At 40.7% G+C, this 18,211-nt stretch overlaps 1 protein-coding gene across 1 annotated transcript in view; it reads left to right on the top strand.

The window, feature by feature from the left end:
- ADGRF1 (adhesion G protein-coupled receptor F1) overlaps nucleotides 1–17,071 on the top strand; it is a 28,188-nt gene extending 11,117 nt beyond the window's left edge. The window contains exons 6-14 of the mRNA XM_061146246.1: nucleotides 27–85; nucleotides 3,052–3,203; nucleotides 4,612–4,775; nucleotides 6,624–6,812; nucleotides 8,508–9,881; nucleotides 11,758–11,799; nucleotides 12,776–12,835; nucleotides 16,254–16,320; nucleotides 16,983–17,071. Coding sequence (XP_061002229.1) covers nucleotides 27–85; nucleotides 3,052–3,203; nucleotides 4,612–4,775; nucleotides 6,624–6,812; nucleotides 8,508–9,881; nucleotides 11,758–11,799; nucleotides 12,776–12,835; nucleotides 16,254–16,320; nucleotides 16,983–17,071 — 2,196 coding nt within the window. The remainder of the gene's footprint in view (nucleotides 1–26; nucleotides 86–3,051; nucleotides 3,204–4,611; nucleotides 4,776–6,623; nucleotides 6,813–8,507; nucleotides 9,882–11,757; nucleotides 11,800–12,775; nucleotides 12,836–16,253; nucleotides 16,321–16,982) is intronic.
- The last annotated feature ends 1,140 nt before the right edge of the window (nucleotides 17,072–18,211 follow it).

The raw sequence follows: 18,211 nt of genomic DNA, 5'->3' as shown, positions 1-18,211 counted from the left end.
CATTGCCCTTTGCTCTCTTTGTAAAGCTAAAGGAAGCATACAAAGAAATCCAGGGTTTTGAATCCGTTCGAGTCACCCAGTTTCGGTAAGTACCACAGTGGTCTTAGAAGGGCCTCCCCAGGGCCAAGTAGGATGTCTCATGCTGTCTCCAAGTGACCATGACAGAAAATAGGTCAGAACTGGTCTTTGATGTAAGATTCTCGCTAAAGCTGGATAAAAGTCTGTGATGCTTGAAAAAGTCTGAAGAAGAAAGCCTATATTCTCACTTAAGTGTTTTTGCAAGCATAAATATTAAATGTCATTCTCAAAACTATGAATCAGAAACTAGAATCAGAAACCCAGATGGCAGGGCAGAGCTTGGAAAGAAGCAGGAAGGCATGAATAGGAAGGGGTGAGGGGTGGGGATGAGGGTCGTGGGTTGTGAAGGAATGGGAGAGGGTGTAATGTTGTATAACTGGGACCCAGAAGGGGCTCCTTGGGTAAAATATTAAATTTTTTGTGTAGATATCATGTATGCACCATACTTCAAAGCCCAGTAGTCATTGTCTACAGCAAATAGAGAGATATTTAGTAAATTATCCTTTTGTTTATACTTTAATTCAAAAGCTATTTGGTTAGTTACCCATGTGTGTATTGATTACCAGCTATTTCTAGTCTGCTAGAGGAAGTGACTTAGAGGTCAGAGAATTCAGCTTCTTATATATTTTTTCCATAGTTAAAGAATAGTTACAGGAAATTTTCAGTAACATTTGTTACAAATATATTGTTTTGACCATTATCCTTTAAGTCTTCTCATATACTTACAAAAAGGCTCACATGTATAATATTCCTTAAAATTTAGTGCTAGGAAACACTCTGCTTCTTTTTTCTTATATCAAGATCTATATAATTCATGTAACTTCTATTTCTGACTCTGTCATTATTGAATTCACAGACAAAATTGAAAAGTAGTCAACAGTTTTGTATTCAATATTCACATTTTTCTTTTCCTTGGTCCTGGTTTTCTATTTATATTTCTAATTTATATTCCACCAAATTTTCTATCTTACAAATTGTCTCCAATAATTCATAGACAAAATCACAGTAGAAGTGGATTTGTCTATAAAATGCAACTATTTGGGTCTTACTGTTTACATATATGATCTAAAGTAAACCTTAATCTCTCACTCTCTCTATTTATCTGTCAAACAGAACTATTAATAGCTCTGAAATCTGATTGAAAGTCAATTACATAAAATGAAATAATAGGTAGAAAAATACTTTTCAAACACTATAGAAGAGCTGTATCAATGAAACAATACTGTGACCATTACAACCTAAAATGGTATTCGGGTTTATTTATTGTGAGTTCAATGTACCTCAATGTTAGTTCAATGAAGTGATTAAGAATTTGACCTTTGGAGTAATTTCTTTTTTTTTTCTAAAAAAAAAAAAAAGAAAAGAAAAAAAATTGAGCTTAAGAGAGCCAGAGGTTCTTATCCATCAGTTAATAACTTTTAAGAAATATTAATTTATTTGGCTACACCAGGTCTTAGTTGTGGCCCACAGAATCATTTTAGTTGTGGCATGCAAACTCTTTGTTGCAGCATGTGGGATCCAGTTCCCTAACCAGGGATCAAACTCGGGCCCCCTACGTTGGGAACTTGGAGTCTTAGCCATTTGACCATCAGGGAAGTCCCCATCAATTAATAATTTATGACCTGACCCAACTTCTTTTTAGGACTTTGTTCCCTTACCTATAAAATGAGAATAACCCTAAGCCTAACCCTCACTGAATCGCAGGATTAAATTAATATATATTATCTCACTGGCTTTCATAACTTCAAATACCATCTGTATGCAGGTGGGTTCAACATGTGTTACTTGACTTTAGCCTCTCCCCTAAATTCCAAACTCAAATATCCAATGCCTATTAACATCTCCAATTGATTTCCTAGTAGACATGTCAAATGTAACACGTCCAAAATGGGGGTCTTCCATCTCCCCCCATCATAACCTTTCACATTCTTCTCCCGCCATCTTCCCCATCTTCCAGAGATGCTATTCTAATTGTACAGACCCAAATCTTAGAGTTCTCCGAGCTTACTTTAGGGACTTTTTCTGGCTGTGTCACGTCTTAGCTATAGCACGTGGGATCTTTCACTGCAGCACACGGATTCTCAAGCTGTGGCACGTGGGCTTAGCTGCTCCACAGCATGTGAGATCTTAGTTCTGTGACCAGGGATGGAAACTGCATCCCCTGCATTGCAGGGTGGCCTCTTCACAGTTGGACCACCAGGGAAGTCCCAATATGCTTTTTAAAAGACCTGGATGAAGAAACTTTATTTTGAAATTTTTATAGGATATAGTTGATTTACAATGTTGTCTTAGTTTCAAGTATACAACCAAGTGAATTAGTTATACATACATTTATCCACCCTTTGTAGATTATTTTCCCATATAGGTGATAACAGTGTATGGAGTAGACTTTTCTGCGCTATACAGTAGGTGCTTATTAGTTACCTATTTTATATATCAGTTCAGTTCAGTCACACAATCCTTTCTGACTTTTTGCAACCCCATGGACTGGAGCAGGCCAGGCTTCCCTGTCCATCAGCGACTCCCCAAGCTTGCTCAAACTCATGTCCATCAAGTCGGTGATGCCATCCAACCACCTCATCCTCTGTTGTCCCCTTCTCCTCCAGCCTTCAATCTCTTCCTAAAATCTGGGAAAGATTTTATATATAGTGGTGTGTATATGTCACTTCCAGGCTTCCAATTTATCCTTGCCCCCATGTTAAACCCTGGTAACCATGTTTGTTTTCTCTATCTGTAACTCTATCCCTGAACTTGTCTCTCATAACACTTAACAAAATTTAGAATTATATATATTTGTATATAGTGGTTATTTGTTTCTATTTTCCTTGCCTTCTCCATCAGCATGTAAGCTCCATGTAGGCAAAAATCAAATCTGTTTGATCTATTCCTACAGACCTAATGTCACCCCCACAGAGTAAGCTCTGAGAGACTTAACAAGTAAATCTCATTTTTCTTTCCACATCATCACTGTAGAGATGGAAGCATCGTTGTTGGGTATGAAGTTGTTGGTTCCAGCAACACATATGAGCTCCTGTCGGGCATTGAGCAGATGGTTGAGAAGGCTAAGACATATCTGCGCCAGCTGTATGCACTAGAAGAAGACTCTTTCAGAGTGTATGGAGAAGGTAATGCTGGATTCTGTAGAATTAGGTTGCCTGTATATGGGCTCAGACACTCAGTCATGTGGGACTCTTTGTGACCCTGTGGACTGTAGCCTGCCAGGTCCCTCTGTCCATGGGATTTTTCAGGCAAGAATAATGAAATGGGCTGCCATTTCCTCCTCCAGGGGATCTTCCCAGACCAAGGATTGAACCTGCATCTCCTGCATCAGCAGGTGGATTCTTTATCCCTCAGCCACCTGGGAAGCTCCAGGGAAGTAGGTTAGGGGAGCCTAATTAGGAGATTGTGTATTGGAGATGTTCCCAAAACAGAACTGATCTAAGACTGACTTTATCAAGCAGCTGTTCCCTCCTCCCCAACTCCCACCAGGATGAAACTCAATTTCAGCTGACTATTTCAGACTCTTGCTCATGGGTATCTGACCTCTTATTCTTAATGTAAGTGTCATGCAAGACTGATTCACTGCAGGCTCTGTTGGAAATGACTCAGCAATAGTTTACTGGTGTCCATGTTGAAAGAGCCCTGGGACTGATGACATTCCTAAATTATAATCCAAGGGACCCAGGAAAGAATGCATTTTTTTTCAGGTCTTTCACATACACAAACACACACAGAAATATGCAGGCACACACACTCCACTTCATTTCTTCAAATGTTTGAAAAATTCTTTGCATTCAATTTCAATCTCTCTTACTAAGATTTTTGCCACTTTCAGCATGTATTCAACAAATATTTACTAAGTGTACAAAGTGCTTAGACACTTAAGACAGAGCAGTGAGGAAAAGAAACAAAAACCATAGTCCTTGTGGTTCTTCCTTCTCCCAGTCACAATCATGGTAAGAACATATTATGAAGGGCCTGGTGCAAGGGGAACTAAGTGTCTGGTCATGATGTAAGAAGCTTTTAAAGGGGAACAGAGTGGGACATGTCACCCCCAAATGGCAACTACCTGTCTTTTAACCCTTTCATGCCTACTTTGTCCCACAGTATCTTGAAGCTTATCTGGTATTCTAGCATTCCCTTAAAGAGGGTAGGTATTTTCTGGGAGGGATCACACCTTGGCTTGTTCTCAGCGAATATTTACTATTTGATAGCTCACTTAAAGTCATTGTTGGCCTAGATTACATACCTGGAGGGAAAGGGGGCCAGACATGGGGAGGGCAGAACATCAGGAAAGAGGAAAAGGGACTGATGGGGGTAAAGCTGGACATCAAAGATAAACTTCTCCTACTCCTGAATTTTGCCTAGGTTTGGCTCTGAAAATATGACTTCTAAAGCATTGCTATTAATATATAGTTTATATAGAGAGTGTCAAAACATTCTAAAGCACTGCTATTAATACATAGTTTATAGAGAGTGTCAAGACATTCTTCTACTATTTCTATTCTTTTCTCTATTTCTAATTTTTTCCAGCCCAGTGTAACAGCATTGCCTTTGGATTTGGGTCTGAGAATGACGAGTACACTCTTCCCTGTAGCCGCGGCTACATCGGAAGCATCACGGTCAGGTGCCAATCCTCTGGGTGGCGTATCCTCAGGGAGATGTGTGTGCTCTCTGAGCTGGAAGAACTGAAGAAGGTAAAACAAAAAAAGGCATTTCCACTTTGCATACTTGCCCTGGTTTTGAGTTTCACAGTGGGTGTCTCCAGTGAACCCTCCTGTAGGTAGGTAATATGTATCAGTTTGTCTCATTGGTCAGATGTCGATGGTGTCAGACCCTGGGAAACCCAGGGAGTGTAGCCATGAGTAGTGAGTCTAAGTGGCAGCTGAGAATGCCAGAAATGTCGGATTGGATGGTTTTGGGGGGAGGGTGCTGCAGAGGCGTGAATCAATGCTGTAGAGGGCTACCATAGATGGCAGAACAGCAACTGAATCCAGAAAGCCTGGGAACTGAAGATCTAAGTGAAGGTGTTAAGTCCGAAGCCATAACCTTAGTACAAGTGAAGATGTCCATGTGTTAGAAATGGGGGTAGGGAGTGGGTCAGCCAGAGGTGAACCACATAGAATGAGAACCGCAATGGCTCTCTAGGACCATGCACCTTACCAATTTCCTTCAATAGACTGGAAAAGGAGAGACTAGGAGCCTAATGGTCCCTCAGGTAGCAATAGTGTCGAACTAGAAACGTGGTCACTTGATTAGGGCTATGACCTTCATATGATGCTCTTTTAGGAAGATTCAAGCACTTAAGACTTGATAAATAGAAAAATGGAAGCAAATGGTGACAAGTTAAAACTCAGGTGTGGAAAAGGGACTCCAAGACCAGTTCACAGATATCATCCTGCAAATAGACCTTCATAGTGAACAGGGTTTCAGTCCCAGACAGATACCCTGCTTCAGAAGCAAAGAACCCACCATGGTATTCACCAAGGGACTGTGGAAGGTTTACTGCTCCCTTTCCGGACCTCAGTTTCTCATCTGTAAACTTGGGAGGGAGGCTGGAGCAGATGACTTCTGGGGCTTATCCTTTTCCTTGCCTTCTTTGCTTCAAGCTCTGGACATAACCATAGCTGGGACTAGGCCACCCCAGGGTATAAGGACAAGCAGATCTCCGGTGCCTGAGGCAGAGAACAGCTCTGTCAACGAGAAGAGTAAAAAGGAAAACGGAGGGATCTGGGTTCCTGGGTTGACAGTCTTTGAGTAAGGAGACTATCCCTTCTAGCTGCCTTCCAAATTAGCTCAGTGTTGAGGCTTCAGGAAAAAGTAAAACCCCAACTCCAGTGACCAAGTGTAGTCAAATCTCCACATACATCCCTTTAAATCCTCTATAGCATTGGTCCCTAACCTTTTTGGCCCTAGGGACCAGTTTGGAAGGCAATTTTTTCATGGACTGGGAGGTAGAGGAATGGTTTCTGGATGATTTAAGCACATTACATTTATTGTGCACTTTATTTCTATTATTATTACATCAGCTCCACCTCAGATAATCAGGCTTTAGATTCTGGAGGTTGGGGACCCCTGCTCTACAGGGATTTCTCAGCATAGTAAAAACGGATATAACATTTAGTGCCAAGCAGACCATGCCTTTCCGCTTCCTAGCGGGGTACTGTTTGGAAAGTCACTGAATCTCACTGAACTTCAGGTTCTGTATAATTAGGGTAAGAATTTATGTAAAAATGCTTTTTAATGAAACTCTTCAAATTTTAATTTCCTTAATCAAAATGAAAATAAGCATGGTACTTCTTTTAAAGGGTAGTGTAAGGACGAAATCAAATCAGTGAATCCCCAGTGAGGCATTTAGAACAGTGTATGGGAAACAGAGAGCACTGGATGACTGCCACTGCCGTGTTACTGTCATCGTTATATGATTATCCTAGGTTATCACGCACCATACAAGAGTTAGTTATATGTGGCCATGACGCTGATTTAAGTCTGACGAAGCACAAGCATTACATTGTGTCCTAGAATGTGACCATTTCTGTTCCTAGAATTTAAGTGAGCTTGCCAGCAACAACACTGACACTGAGGCGGCTGTGTCGTCTCTGGTGCAGAAGCTTGCGATGGTCATTCAGCAAAGCCCGTCAACCACAGCTGGGAACCTGGCTTCCGTGGTGTCAATTCTGGGCGGAATCTCATCTCTGAAGGAAAGCTTCACGGTGTCCAATTTGACAATGGAGGTAAGGTCTGCATGAGCTCGAACGGCTCACTTTAGATGTTCGATCTGGTCAGAGGAATGGCAGAAGCCCCAGTTGATAAGACGCTGTTGAGAAGGACCAAAGAGCCATGTAACAGTCTTTGTGTGAGCTTCGCTGCTTCCTCTGCAATGTGTAAGAAACCCCTGGGGTCAATTATGTGTGTATAAAGTAAGAGGGAGCTGCCTCCAGGCAGGCCGCCTGGGTGGCACCTGGCTAAAGGAAAGGTGTAAGTCTCTGCCCTGCCTGACCCTGAATGACACAGGTGCCAACTTTCTGATACTTAATATTGAGTCTGCAGTTTTTCCTTCCCGTGGCTGTAAACTCTGATTCTAGCATATTAAATTTAGTGCATTTTAAGAACTCCATTTCTTGAGTGGGGAATTCATGATTTAGTTTGGATATTTTAAAATTAACTTTAAAAATTCCTCAAATAAGACATGCTCACTATAAGATATGCAAATAAACAAAAAGAAAAATAAGTGATATGTAATTTTGTCACTCTAGAATGGCCACGGCTTACATTTTAGGTGTTATCTCAGTGCCTAGAAGATTGACAAGAGATGCGCAGCAGGTACTCAATAATTATTTGTTAAATAAATATCCTTCCAAAAATTTTGGATGAGTGCATTTTATATGTTAAAGCATATAATATTTTACAAAATTGGGTTTTATATTATGTATACTGTTACATAATCACACAATGATCCTTAACTATATAAGGTGAACGTTATATGTCAGAAGTGACATTAAATGTGAATAAGTTAAACTCCCTGAAACAAAGATGCTCAGATTTGTTTTTTTGAAAAAGCCTGACTATGTATTAATGAGACCAAATAAAACAAAATGACACACAAAAAAAGTTAAAAATGAAATAAAGGGGAAAATAGAGGTGCAAACACAAACCAAAAGAAGGCAGAGGTTGCTGAAAGCAGTAAAAGAAACCCACTATGGGATTTGAGCCAGGAGTCACAGAGGGTTCAGGGTGAGTCTCAGCTAGAGTGACAGATGCCCAGAGCAGATGCCTGGGGACCAGAGCCGTTGAGAGTGAGTGAGGCTCCTGGGAGAGAAAACACTGCCTTTCAGGGATGTTTGGAAAAGGAACGTCTTAAATTAAGACTGACCCTTAAAACCCACAACTCAACTCAATGCTTCCTTGTTGCATGTCCAGGGTTTAAGAATTTTTGCTTTTTAGTTTCCTCTGTTAATGTCAGAAATATACATGAATTAAAGCTTGAATATTTGTTACATGAATTTAGAACTTCTGATGTTAGCAAAAACATAATATGGTAGAGTAGTTACAAGGAACATCTCACTCTTGGACCCTCAGCCTGAGGAGTCCTGCAGTCCTGTTTGCTATCTCAGAAGGAAGAAAATGCACATTTTGCAGCCCCCATTGCAGCATTCTCCTCCTTCATGCCTAAACCCTGTTTGGTTTATGAATTCCTGGCAGGTGTTCACCCCAGAACTGACATGATTCTGTGGATCCTTTTTCCTTAGCCCAAAGCTTTCCCTGTGTGGAGCACCATGCTGTATTTCACTGCTAAGTTTTACTGTGTGATCCTCGACTGAGCCAATTCTCTGGGCAATTTTCTTGAGCTTAAGATTAGTGACTATCCATCCATAGTCCTCTGACCAGTTTACTCAAAATCCAAATTGACTTTCATCCTTGTATTTCAGAATGTCATCAATATAGCTGATCACATCCTTAATTCAGCTTCGCTAACCAACTGGACAGTGTTACTGCAGAAAGAAAAGGATGCCAGTTCCCAGTTATTAGCATCACTGGAAAACATCAGCTCTCTGGTACCTTCAACAGCTCTGCCTCTGAATTTTTCTCGAGACTTCATTAACTGGAAAGGGATTCCAGTATCTGCAAATCTCAGCAATCAAGGTTACAATTATGAGACTGAATTTCCCCGCCAAAATACCCCCAGTCCCATCACAGGCCATGTGTCTATTGGCCCAGGACAATTCAAGAAGCCCCTTCCATATACTATCATCAGCATGACCTCTTTGACCCTGGGGAACATTCTACCCATTGCCAAAAATACAAATGCTCAGGTTAATGGGCCCCTGATATCCGTTATTATCCCAAACTCTTCCATCGATGAAATTTCCCTGACTTTTTCTAAGATGAAATTGAATCTAAGCCAACCTCATTGTGTGTTTTGGGATTTCAGTCATTTGCAGTGGAGAGATACCGGCTGCCACCTAGAGAACGAAACTGCAAACTCGGTGACATGCCTCTGTACTCACCTGACCTCCTTCTCTGTGCTGATGTCCCCCACTGTCCCCCCTGCCATCGTTCCCACTGTGAAATGGATCACCTTTGTGGGGCTGGGGGTCTCCATCGGAAGTCTCATCTTATGCCTGACCATCGAAGGTCTGTTTTGGAAGCGGGTCAACAAAAACCAAACCTCACACAGCCGTCACATCTGCATAGTGAACATAGCTCTGTGCCTCCTGATTGCAGACGTCTGGTTTATTGTCGCCGCTACGGTGGACACCACAGCAAACTCTTCTGGCATCTGCACAGCTGCCGTATTCTTTGCACACTTTTTCTACCTCTCCTTGTTCTTCTGGATGCTTCTGCTCGGGTTCCTGCTGGCATATCGGGTGATCTTCGTGTTCCATCACATGGCCACACCTTTGATGGTGGCTGTTGGGTTCTGCTTGGGCTACGGGTGCCCTCTCATTATATCCATCGTCACCATTGCAGTCACGCAGCCCAGCAATGGCTACAAAAGGAAGGATGCGTGTTGGCTTAACTGGTCCAGTGGGAGCAAGCCTCTCTTGGCCTTTGCGGTTCCTGCCCTGACTATCGTGGCTGTAAATTTGGCGGTGGTGCTATTAGTTCTCACGAAGCTCTGGAGGCCAGCTATTGGAGAAAGGCTGGCCCAGGACAACAAGGTCACTGTCATGCGCATAGGGAGGAGCCTCCTCGTCCTGACCCCTCTTCTGGGGCTCACCTGGGGTTTCGGCATAGCAACAATGGTGGACAGCCGGAATCTGTCTTGGCACATTATTTTTGCATTTCTCAATGCATTCCAGGTAAGAACAATGAGAATAACCTATTGTATAATCAGGTAACTGGAGTGTAGAGAATTGAGGATGGGGAGATCACTCTGGAGATGATCTCATCTCCTTGCCTCCAGCAGGACTATTCCAAACAAAACTGCCTGCAACAGTGAACAGAAGAAAAAGATCCATTTTTCCCCCAATAGTTATTCTCATACTGAGGCAGAATATTAGGCTTCTTCAGTAATCCATTCCAGGGTTTTACAAGTTCGAATTCACGTAGCTAGCACTCACCTCCCTTGCTGTTGACTCAGTCGGCTTCATCTTGTGCTGATCTCTATGAAGGCACTCAGGGAAAGGGAAATAAATCAAGAATACTTTTTGAGTCTGAATGGTGCCAAGGAAGTCCCTAGTGTGCCACAGAGCAGAGCCTGGCCAACTGCAGGCAGCGCTGTTTTTATAAATAAAGTTTCATGGGACCACAGCCACGCCAGTTCATTTACACAGGGTCTGTGACTGTTTCCCTTACACGGACAGAGCTGAGCAGTTGTAAGAATCTGGATGACCTGCAAAACCAGAAATATTTACTCTTGGACTCTTTACAGAAAAGGTTTGCGGACCTCTGCTGCCAAGCACAGGTTTTATACGCCATGATCAGGGAGTGTTCAGTGAGTAGGCGGGCAAAATATTCCTTAGATTTGGAGAATCTGGAAAAGAGTCCTCAATCCTGGTTCAAGGAACATTGGCTGGGTCTCCTACCCTGTACAATGTCTCAGGGTAGTGGTGGTTAAAGGTTTGTGCTCTGGAGTTAAATAGCTCTGGACTCAAATATATCATGTTATCCAACTGTGTGACCACTAACAAGTTCTTTAATTTTTCTATCCTCAATTCTTTTATCTGGTGAACAGGGATAATATTATTATCTGTGTGCTCTGGTGGTGATGCTCAGTCGTGTCTGACTCTTGAGACCCCGTGGACTGTAAGCTGCCAGCCTCCTCTGTCCATGGGATTCACCAGGCGAGAATACTGGAGTGGGTTGCCATTTCCTACCCAGGGAGTCTTCCCCACCCAGGGGTGGAACCCAGGTCTCCTACGTCTCCTGAATTGGCAGGTGGATTGTTTACCACTCTGCCACCTGGGAAACCCAATTATTACCTGTATCTTAGAGTAAATACAAGGGTTCAATGAGATCATTCAGCACTTAGCACTGTGCCTGGCACAGAGTAAGTGCTCAGTAAATGCCTCCAGAAAGCAGTTGGTTCTCCACCTACTTCAGCAAACCGGGGTTCGTTTAGGTGGTGGCCCAAGGACTGTCATGGAGAGCACACACCTCATGGGGACACGTGTAGGGAGCTTTCATCCAGGGCCCTTGGTGACATGCTGTCTGAACAGGCACCAACTGAGGGTGCTCTAACCAGAAGGAGGGTTTCAAGGTCCAAGAAAGACGCCGCCGAGGATTCCCCAGGGGCTGGACCTGATGGAAAGCGTTGCTGATATAGTCAATTTCCTCCACTTGGCCTTGGACTTCAGAGCCGGCTGACATCATAAGATGCTGAGTTGGCATTTGTTTAATGTCTAAAGAAAGCCTAAGACACAGAAGCAAATGGAAGTTCTTTATTTGGGGTTTAGGATGACACAAAGGGGAACATGAAGCTCCACATGTGTTTCAAACTTTATTTACTCAATAATTTAATTAGTAACAACAACAAAAATGTTTGAGTACTTTGTGTTAACCCAGGCACTGTGGAGGTTTCATAGTATCCTTCTCTTCAGGGAACCCACAGCCAATAGTGGGACAGACAAGGAAATAATTTCAATGTTGGAGGGTATAATAGAATAGTAATAATATAAAAACTTTCTTTCTGGAAATGGAAGAGATAATATATGTGCTTTATTCCTTCATTTAAAGGGTCTTTTCATCTTATGTTTTGGAATTCTCTTGGATAGTAAGGTATGTATATTCATTTCTCTCTTCCTCCTTTAATCCAGGAATCTAATCCCTCCCCTTCAGTTCTAAGATCCTTATTCATATATAAGAGGTTAGACCATGGGTACTTTCATTAAAAAGTCTTATAATTTTACAAAAGGCAGGTTCAGTCAGGATACAAAGAAACTAAACATTCTTTGCTGATAATGGAGCTATAGTGAATCAACCACAACATATAATGTGACCATTGTAGAAAAAAGGGGGAAACTTGACTTTACTTTCAAATTTTGACTTGGCATAATTAGCTAGCGAAAAAACTTTCCTTATGCTGGAAAAGCCTATTTATTTCTATGTTTCTAGAATTTTATATAGTAAATATTTTGTAGCCTCTAACATGAAATAGAATTCTTAATGAAGGATGACTAATGCAAGTAAAAGATAATAGAAAAAAACTTATACTACTTTCATTATTTTTCCAAGCTTTTAGTAATTCTGCTGAGAGAAGTAAAGATAGTAAGTTAATAAATGTAGCCTTTGTTTTAATAAGAAGATAAGGATATTTTATAAATATTATAATTGTTGTTGTACATGCCCCCAAACCCCTGTTTACAAAGAAGTAATTTGCTTTCTTCTGGATTGGAAGGATTGTAAAGAAATAATTAAATAAAAATAAATAATTCTGTGGTTTTCACCATTTAGTCAGTGAGGAGACTCTTCACTTCAAAGATAAACTTCAAGTTAGCAATTATTGCCAATTACTAATGTCTAGAATCTGAATTATTATAGCTTTTGGTACTGTCATTCTTTGTTTCATTCTAGATTTGTTTATAAGAAAAGACATAAAAGAAAAATCTTTTCATCAGATCCCTATGCTTTACAGTCTATTAAATACCGCTGGGAAATACTATTACTAAATAACAATTTTACTAGTTTTGTTCTTGATATATCTATGTGTGACTGCATATGGGTAGCTCCTCAATATTTATTTTTTGCCCTATAGCTGCGACAGCTGCTGCTCAACAAGTTGTCTCCTTTAAGCTGCTGGGACCAGGCATCAAAGGTAATTATCTCCTGCTACCATGGAGGCAGTTTGTGAAGTTTTGTACTTTTTACACAGTCCCACAACAGGCCCAGTTTTGTGTAAACCCATTTAGTTTCTGTTGCCATTATATTCCTGGTATCTGGCACGATGTCCAGCATACACTCAATATTCACCAGAAAGTTTTTCAGTGAGTGAGTGAGTGAGTGAATGAGTGAGTGAATGAATGAATGCAAATGTGTGGAAAGCTTCAAAGATGCTCAGGCATGGGGGTCTGCAGTGTTCTTGCGAGCAAATTCATTTGAAGCGTATCACTTGCTGTAGTCTGACTTGTCTCCCAACATCTAGAATCAATGGCGTCTTTCTCTCTGCCTAACTTTCTGGATCTCCTATAGACCCCTTTTTCTACTCTAGAAAAGCAGAGTGGAAAGTCTTCATTAACTTCTAATATAAAAAATTCTCCCTTTGAATTTTCTCTCTTATGCTGGTATAACTAACTTTATCCCTTGCAATTTTAGCTCTTTAGTCTACAAACTGCCAAGTTTGTATGGAGACAGGATTTCTGTTTTCTTTGCCACAAATGTGCAATCCGTATAAGGAACCATATAGTTAGAAACAAAAGTACTTGCCTCCCTATTTAGTATTTTTGACATTACCTCATACTTTTGTCTTTCAGTAAGACATGGAGGGTCTTTCAGAAAGGATTCTAAAGCAGAAATTTCTGTGTTTGATAAAAATCAATTGACCTAAGTGCATGAAGAAAATACATAGATATTTAGGGTTCTTTTTAATATGGGATAATATAAACTTTTGAAATAAAGAAACAATGAGGCAATTCGCTCCTGGCGTTAAAGTGATTTTCCTGGGTCTGCATTTCACTGGAGGGTGCTGTGAATTAGGACCCATGACTCAGGAATTGAAAGACCTGCCCTGTATTTCTGACTCTGTAACTGACTGATTGTGTGATCATAGGAAAGTCACTTAGTACCTTTTGGTCTCATGTTCTCAAACTGCAAAAATTCAGTGTTGGACTAGTTACTCAAAGCAAAAGTTCTAATGCACTGTGATTTTAATTGTATGTCTCGAAGAACTAAAATGTCTTGAGCCAGAAAATGTGAAATTAATGAATCATTCTCTGCTATTAAGAAAAGAAGGTTCATTATTAGAGAAATGCAAATCAAAACTACAATGCGGTACCATCCCACACCAGACAGAATGGCCATCATCAAAAAATCTACAAACAATAAATGCTGGAGAAGGTGTAGAGAAAAGGGAATTCTCTTGCATTGTTGGTGGGAATGCAAATTAATACAGTCACTATGGAGAACAGTATGGAGATTCCTTTAAAAACTAAGAATAAAACTACCATGGCTTTCACCGTGGCTCAAACTAAAAAATTTGCCTGCCAATACGGGACACCTAGGTTCCATCCTTGGGTCAGAAAGATCCCCTGAAGAAGCGAATGGCAGCCCACTCCAGTGTTCTTGCCTAGAGAATGCCATGGACAGAGGAACCTGGCATGCTATACTCTATGGGGTCACAAAGAGTCAGATAAGACTGAGTGACTAACACTTTCACTTTTCAAAACTACCATATGACTGAACAATCCCACTAGTGAACTGAGAAAACCATAATTGAAAAAGACAAATGTACCCCAAAGTTCATCGCAGCACTATTTACAATACCTAGAACACAGAAGATATCTAGATGTCAATCAACAGATGAATGGATAAAGAATGTGTGGTACATATGTACAATGGATTATTCAGTCAGTTCAGTCACTCAGTTGTGTCTGACTCTTTGTGACCCCATGGACTGCAGTCTTCTCTGTTCATCACCAACTTCTGGAATTTACTCAAACTCATATCCATTGCATCGGTGATGCCATCCAACCATCTCATTCTGTGTTGTCCCCTTCTCCTCCTGCCTTCAATCTTTCCCAGCATCAGGGTCTTTTCCAATGAGTCAGTTCTTTGCATCAGGTGGCCAAAGTATTGGAGTTTCAGCTTCAGCATCAGTCCTTCCAATGAATATTCAGGACTGATTTCCTTTAGGATGGACTGGTTGGATCTCCTTGCAGTCCAAGGGACTCTCAAGAGTGTTCTCCAACACCACGGTTCAAAAGCATCAATTCTTTGGTGCTCAGCTTTCTTTATAGTCCAACTCTCATCTCCATACATGACTACTGGAAAAACCATAGCCTTGACTAGACAGACCTTCATTGGCAAAGTAATGTCTCTGCTTTTTAATACGCTGTCTAGGTTGGTCATAACTTTTCTTCCAAGGAGTAAGTGTCTTTTTCACAATGTCACAATGGAATATTATTCACCAGAAAAGAACACGTTTGAGTCAGTTCTAATGAGGTGGATGAACCTAGAACCTATTATACAGAGTGAAGTAAGTCAGAAAGAGAAAAACAAATATCAAATATTAACACATATATATGGAATCTAGAAAGGTGGTGCTGATGAGCGTATTTGTAGGCAACGATGGAGACACCGATGTAGAGAATAGACTCGTGGACACAGTAGGGGAAGGAAAGGGTGGGATGAATTGAGACAGTGGCGCTGAAACATACACATTGCCATATGTAAAATAGAAAGCCAGTGGAAATTTGCTATATGATCCAGGGAGCCCAAACCCAGTGCTCTGTGACAGACTAGAGGGGTGGGATGGAGTGGGATGGAGGCTCAAGAAGGAGGAGATGTGTGTATGTTAGGTATACCTATGGCTGATTTCAGGTTGATGTATGGCAGAAACCAGCACAGTATTTTATAATATATCCTCCAATTAAAAGTAAACTAAAAAAAAGAGAAGGAGTTACAGCCTGTGTGACTGCATTAAAGATAAACCTTTAGTAAAGTAAGACAGGACACCCCCCCCCCCCCCGCCTCCATCCTACAAAACAGGGAGTCAGAATTTTCCTCATTGGATAATCAAAGAAAGAAAAACACTCAAAAGGAGAATAAAACAAACTCAAAAGTAAAGATGCCCAACAGTGTTTTTTTTTCTCCCTGTTTCTAATATAAAGTGTTCACTTTTCAGAAGGCAGCTGTGGTCAGTGAGGGCTTCACATCTTCTCCGTTTGTACTCCTCCAGTTTCACTTTCTGGAGAAGGCAATGGCAACCCACTCCAGTACCCCTTGCCTGGAAAATCCCATGAATGGAGGAGCCTGGTGGGCTACCGTCTATGGGGTTGCACAGAGTCGGACACGGCTGAAGCGACTTAGCAGCAGCAGCAGTTTCACTTTCAAATTAGGTGACAAAAATGAGATTTTTGTCTCCTGAGTAGGTGACAGAAATGAGATTTTCATCTTCAAAGCACATTTGGCAGAAGAAAAGATGCGTATTTGTAATCTTCTGAGGGAATGTGAAGGAATAAGGAAGCACGTGAAAGAATACTTTGAATGCCTAAGTGACTTGGTTTTCTTTGGTGCAGCAGAAGTTATCAGATTCATCTGTCAAACTCAGATTCGAAAAGACTTTCAACCCATTCCAACCGAAAGGTGAGTAAAAACAGACCAAAGTTTCCAAAGGGTAGGAAGAAAGAATATGAATCTGTCATGGGTAATTCACTTTAGATTCTGATCAAAATTCCTTGAATTTCAGATAAAGTTCAAGTGTCTTAACTTGAAAAAGCATTTCCCACCCCAAATGCTCAATGTGGTCATCCGAAAGCTTTGCGTCCTGGTATCATTGCCACCAACCAGTCTGAGGGCTTTTGTGGGCAGCGTTGGGGGATAATATGTTGTTTGTGTAATTAAAGGTCTTTGGGTTAAAATAAAGGAATGCGTAGCTATACATGACAAAAAGTACACCAAAATCAGCCTGAGGGCTTTTAATAAATCTCTTTACCTTTTTGGACATTGATTCATCATCAGTAAAATGAAAAACTAAGAGACCACTAAGGTTCCTTCCAGCAGTAACCTTCAGTGGTCTCAAACCTTTATCTCACTCCCCAGGATCTGAAAATGTGGGGTTTCTCTTCTCAAATGAGAGAAATCTGAGAGATGTAAGCTTCGATGGCATTAATAAAATGCAGGTCTACACTAAGTTATTTATGAAACTGTCAGAATTGTAAAGAATTGCATAGGCTTACTCTAATTTTGATCTTGTGCTTGTTCCAACATAACAGCAATAATTCTTATTCTCTTTTTTCCTCTTTTAGGCCACTATGTATTTTCCTATACTAGAGAATCCTCACATGACATCATGCTAACTCAGTTTTCATCAGTTGAACAAAGCAGGGAATCCTAAAATCAAGGATAATTTTTTTTTTTTTTTTAGTAAATCGACATTCAGAGCTCAATGTCAGCAAAGAAATGATATTCAATGGAATTTTCTGATTTAAAAATCTGGAAATAAAATAAGGAGCTTTCAGCAGCTTCATGACCACCATCTTTTATCTTCAATTAAATGGAGAGATTTACTTCTCTACGGTTTGATTTAAAGGAATCGCTTCATAAATGTAGAAGATTAGTTTTGTGTCAGAAATTTTGTCAGTTGTACTAGCTTCTCACTGCCACAAACTGTGGTTTCCTTTTTCATAAATTAGCATTATGCATGTGACATTTCCAATTATCTGAATTGGAATAAGGAAATGTCATGAAATCGCTTTAAATACATTGATGGACCATGTTTACTTTCTCATAAAAAAAAATCACTGGTGAAATATTCTAGAGAAAAGGCATTTTCTTCCCCAATTTCCAGTCAAATTTTATGCTTGTTCTTGTATTTTTAGATTCAGTCACTGAAGTCTGAAGGTTAATCAGAAAGAAAATGGAAAGTGTTCATTTCAGACAGCTTTGTAGCCATGACTTAGAAACTATAACAATGTGATTTTATATATATATATATATATATATATATATATAATGCAGTATTTGTCAGTTTACAAAGAACTTTGATCTGGTCCCCATCCAGTGACGTGAGGTGTCTGGGCAGACAGAATGAAGGGATGAGGAAACTTGGGCTTGGACAGGTCAAGTGACTTCCCAAGCATTGTGATGACACTAAAGGGGTATTGGGCACTTTTAGGACTTTGGTTCCTAGTCCATTTCTACAGCCCCATAACAGCCTCGAAAATTACCTGCAATCCTAATCAAACCTTGTGAGGTTAAGTTCTTCATTTCTTCCTCCCAGAATTCTATGTCAGAGGCAAAGTGAGGGAGAGTTTGATTGTCGGTTTTCAGGAAAGCCTTAAAGCACCCTGGTTTTCTTTCATAATACACTGTAGGCGCTTACTGGAAGTTACTTACACGTATCGTTGGTGCTACTTTTGGATGAGATAACAAAGCAGCAGGTGAAGACACTCTAGGAAGTGACATTTCCCTTCCATACTGCCATCACTTTGGGCTCACCTGAATTCCAGCCCTGAACATAGAGCCCAGAAGAACT

The sequence above is a fragment of the Dama dama genome, chromosome 7 (genome assembly GCF_033118175.1).
Source record: "Dama dama isolate Ldn47 chromosome 7, ASM3311817v1, whole genome shotgun sequence".
Lineage (NCBI taxonomy): Eukaryota > Metazoa > Chordata > Mammalia > Artiodactyla > Cervidae > Dama > Dama dama.
The sequence above is the reverse complement of the archived record's forward strand: the minus strand, read 5'-3'. Positions and strand labels throughout refer to the sequence as shown.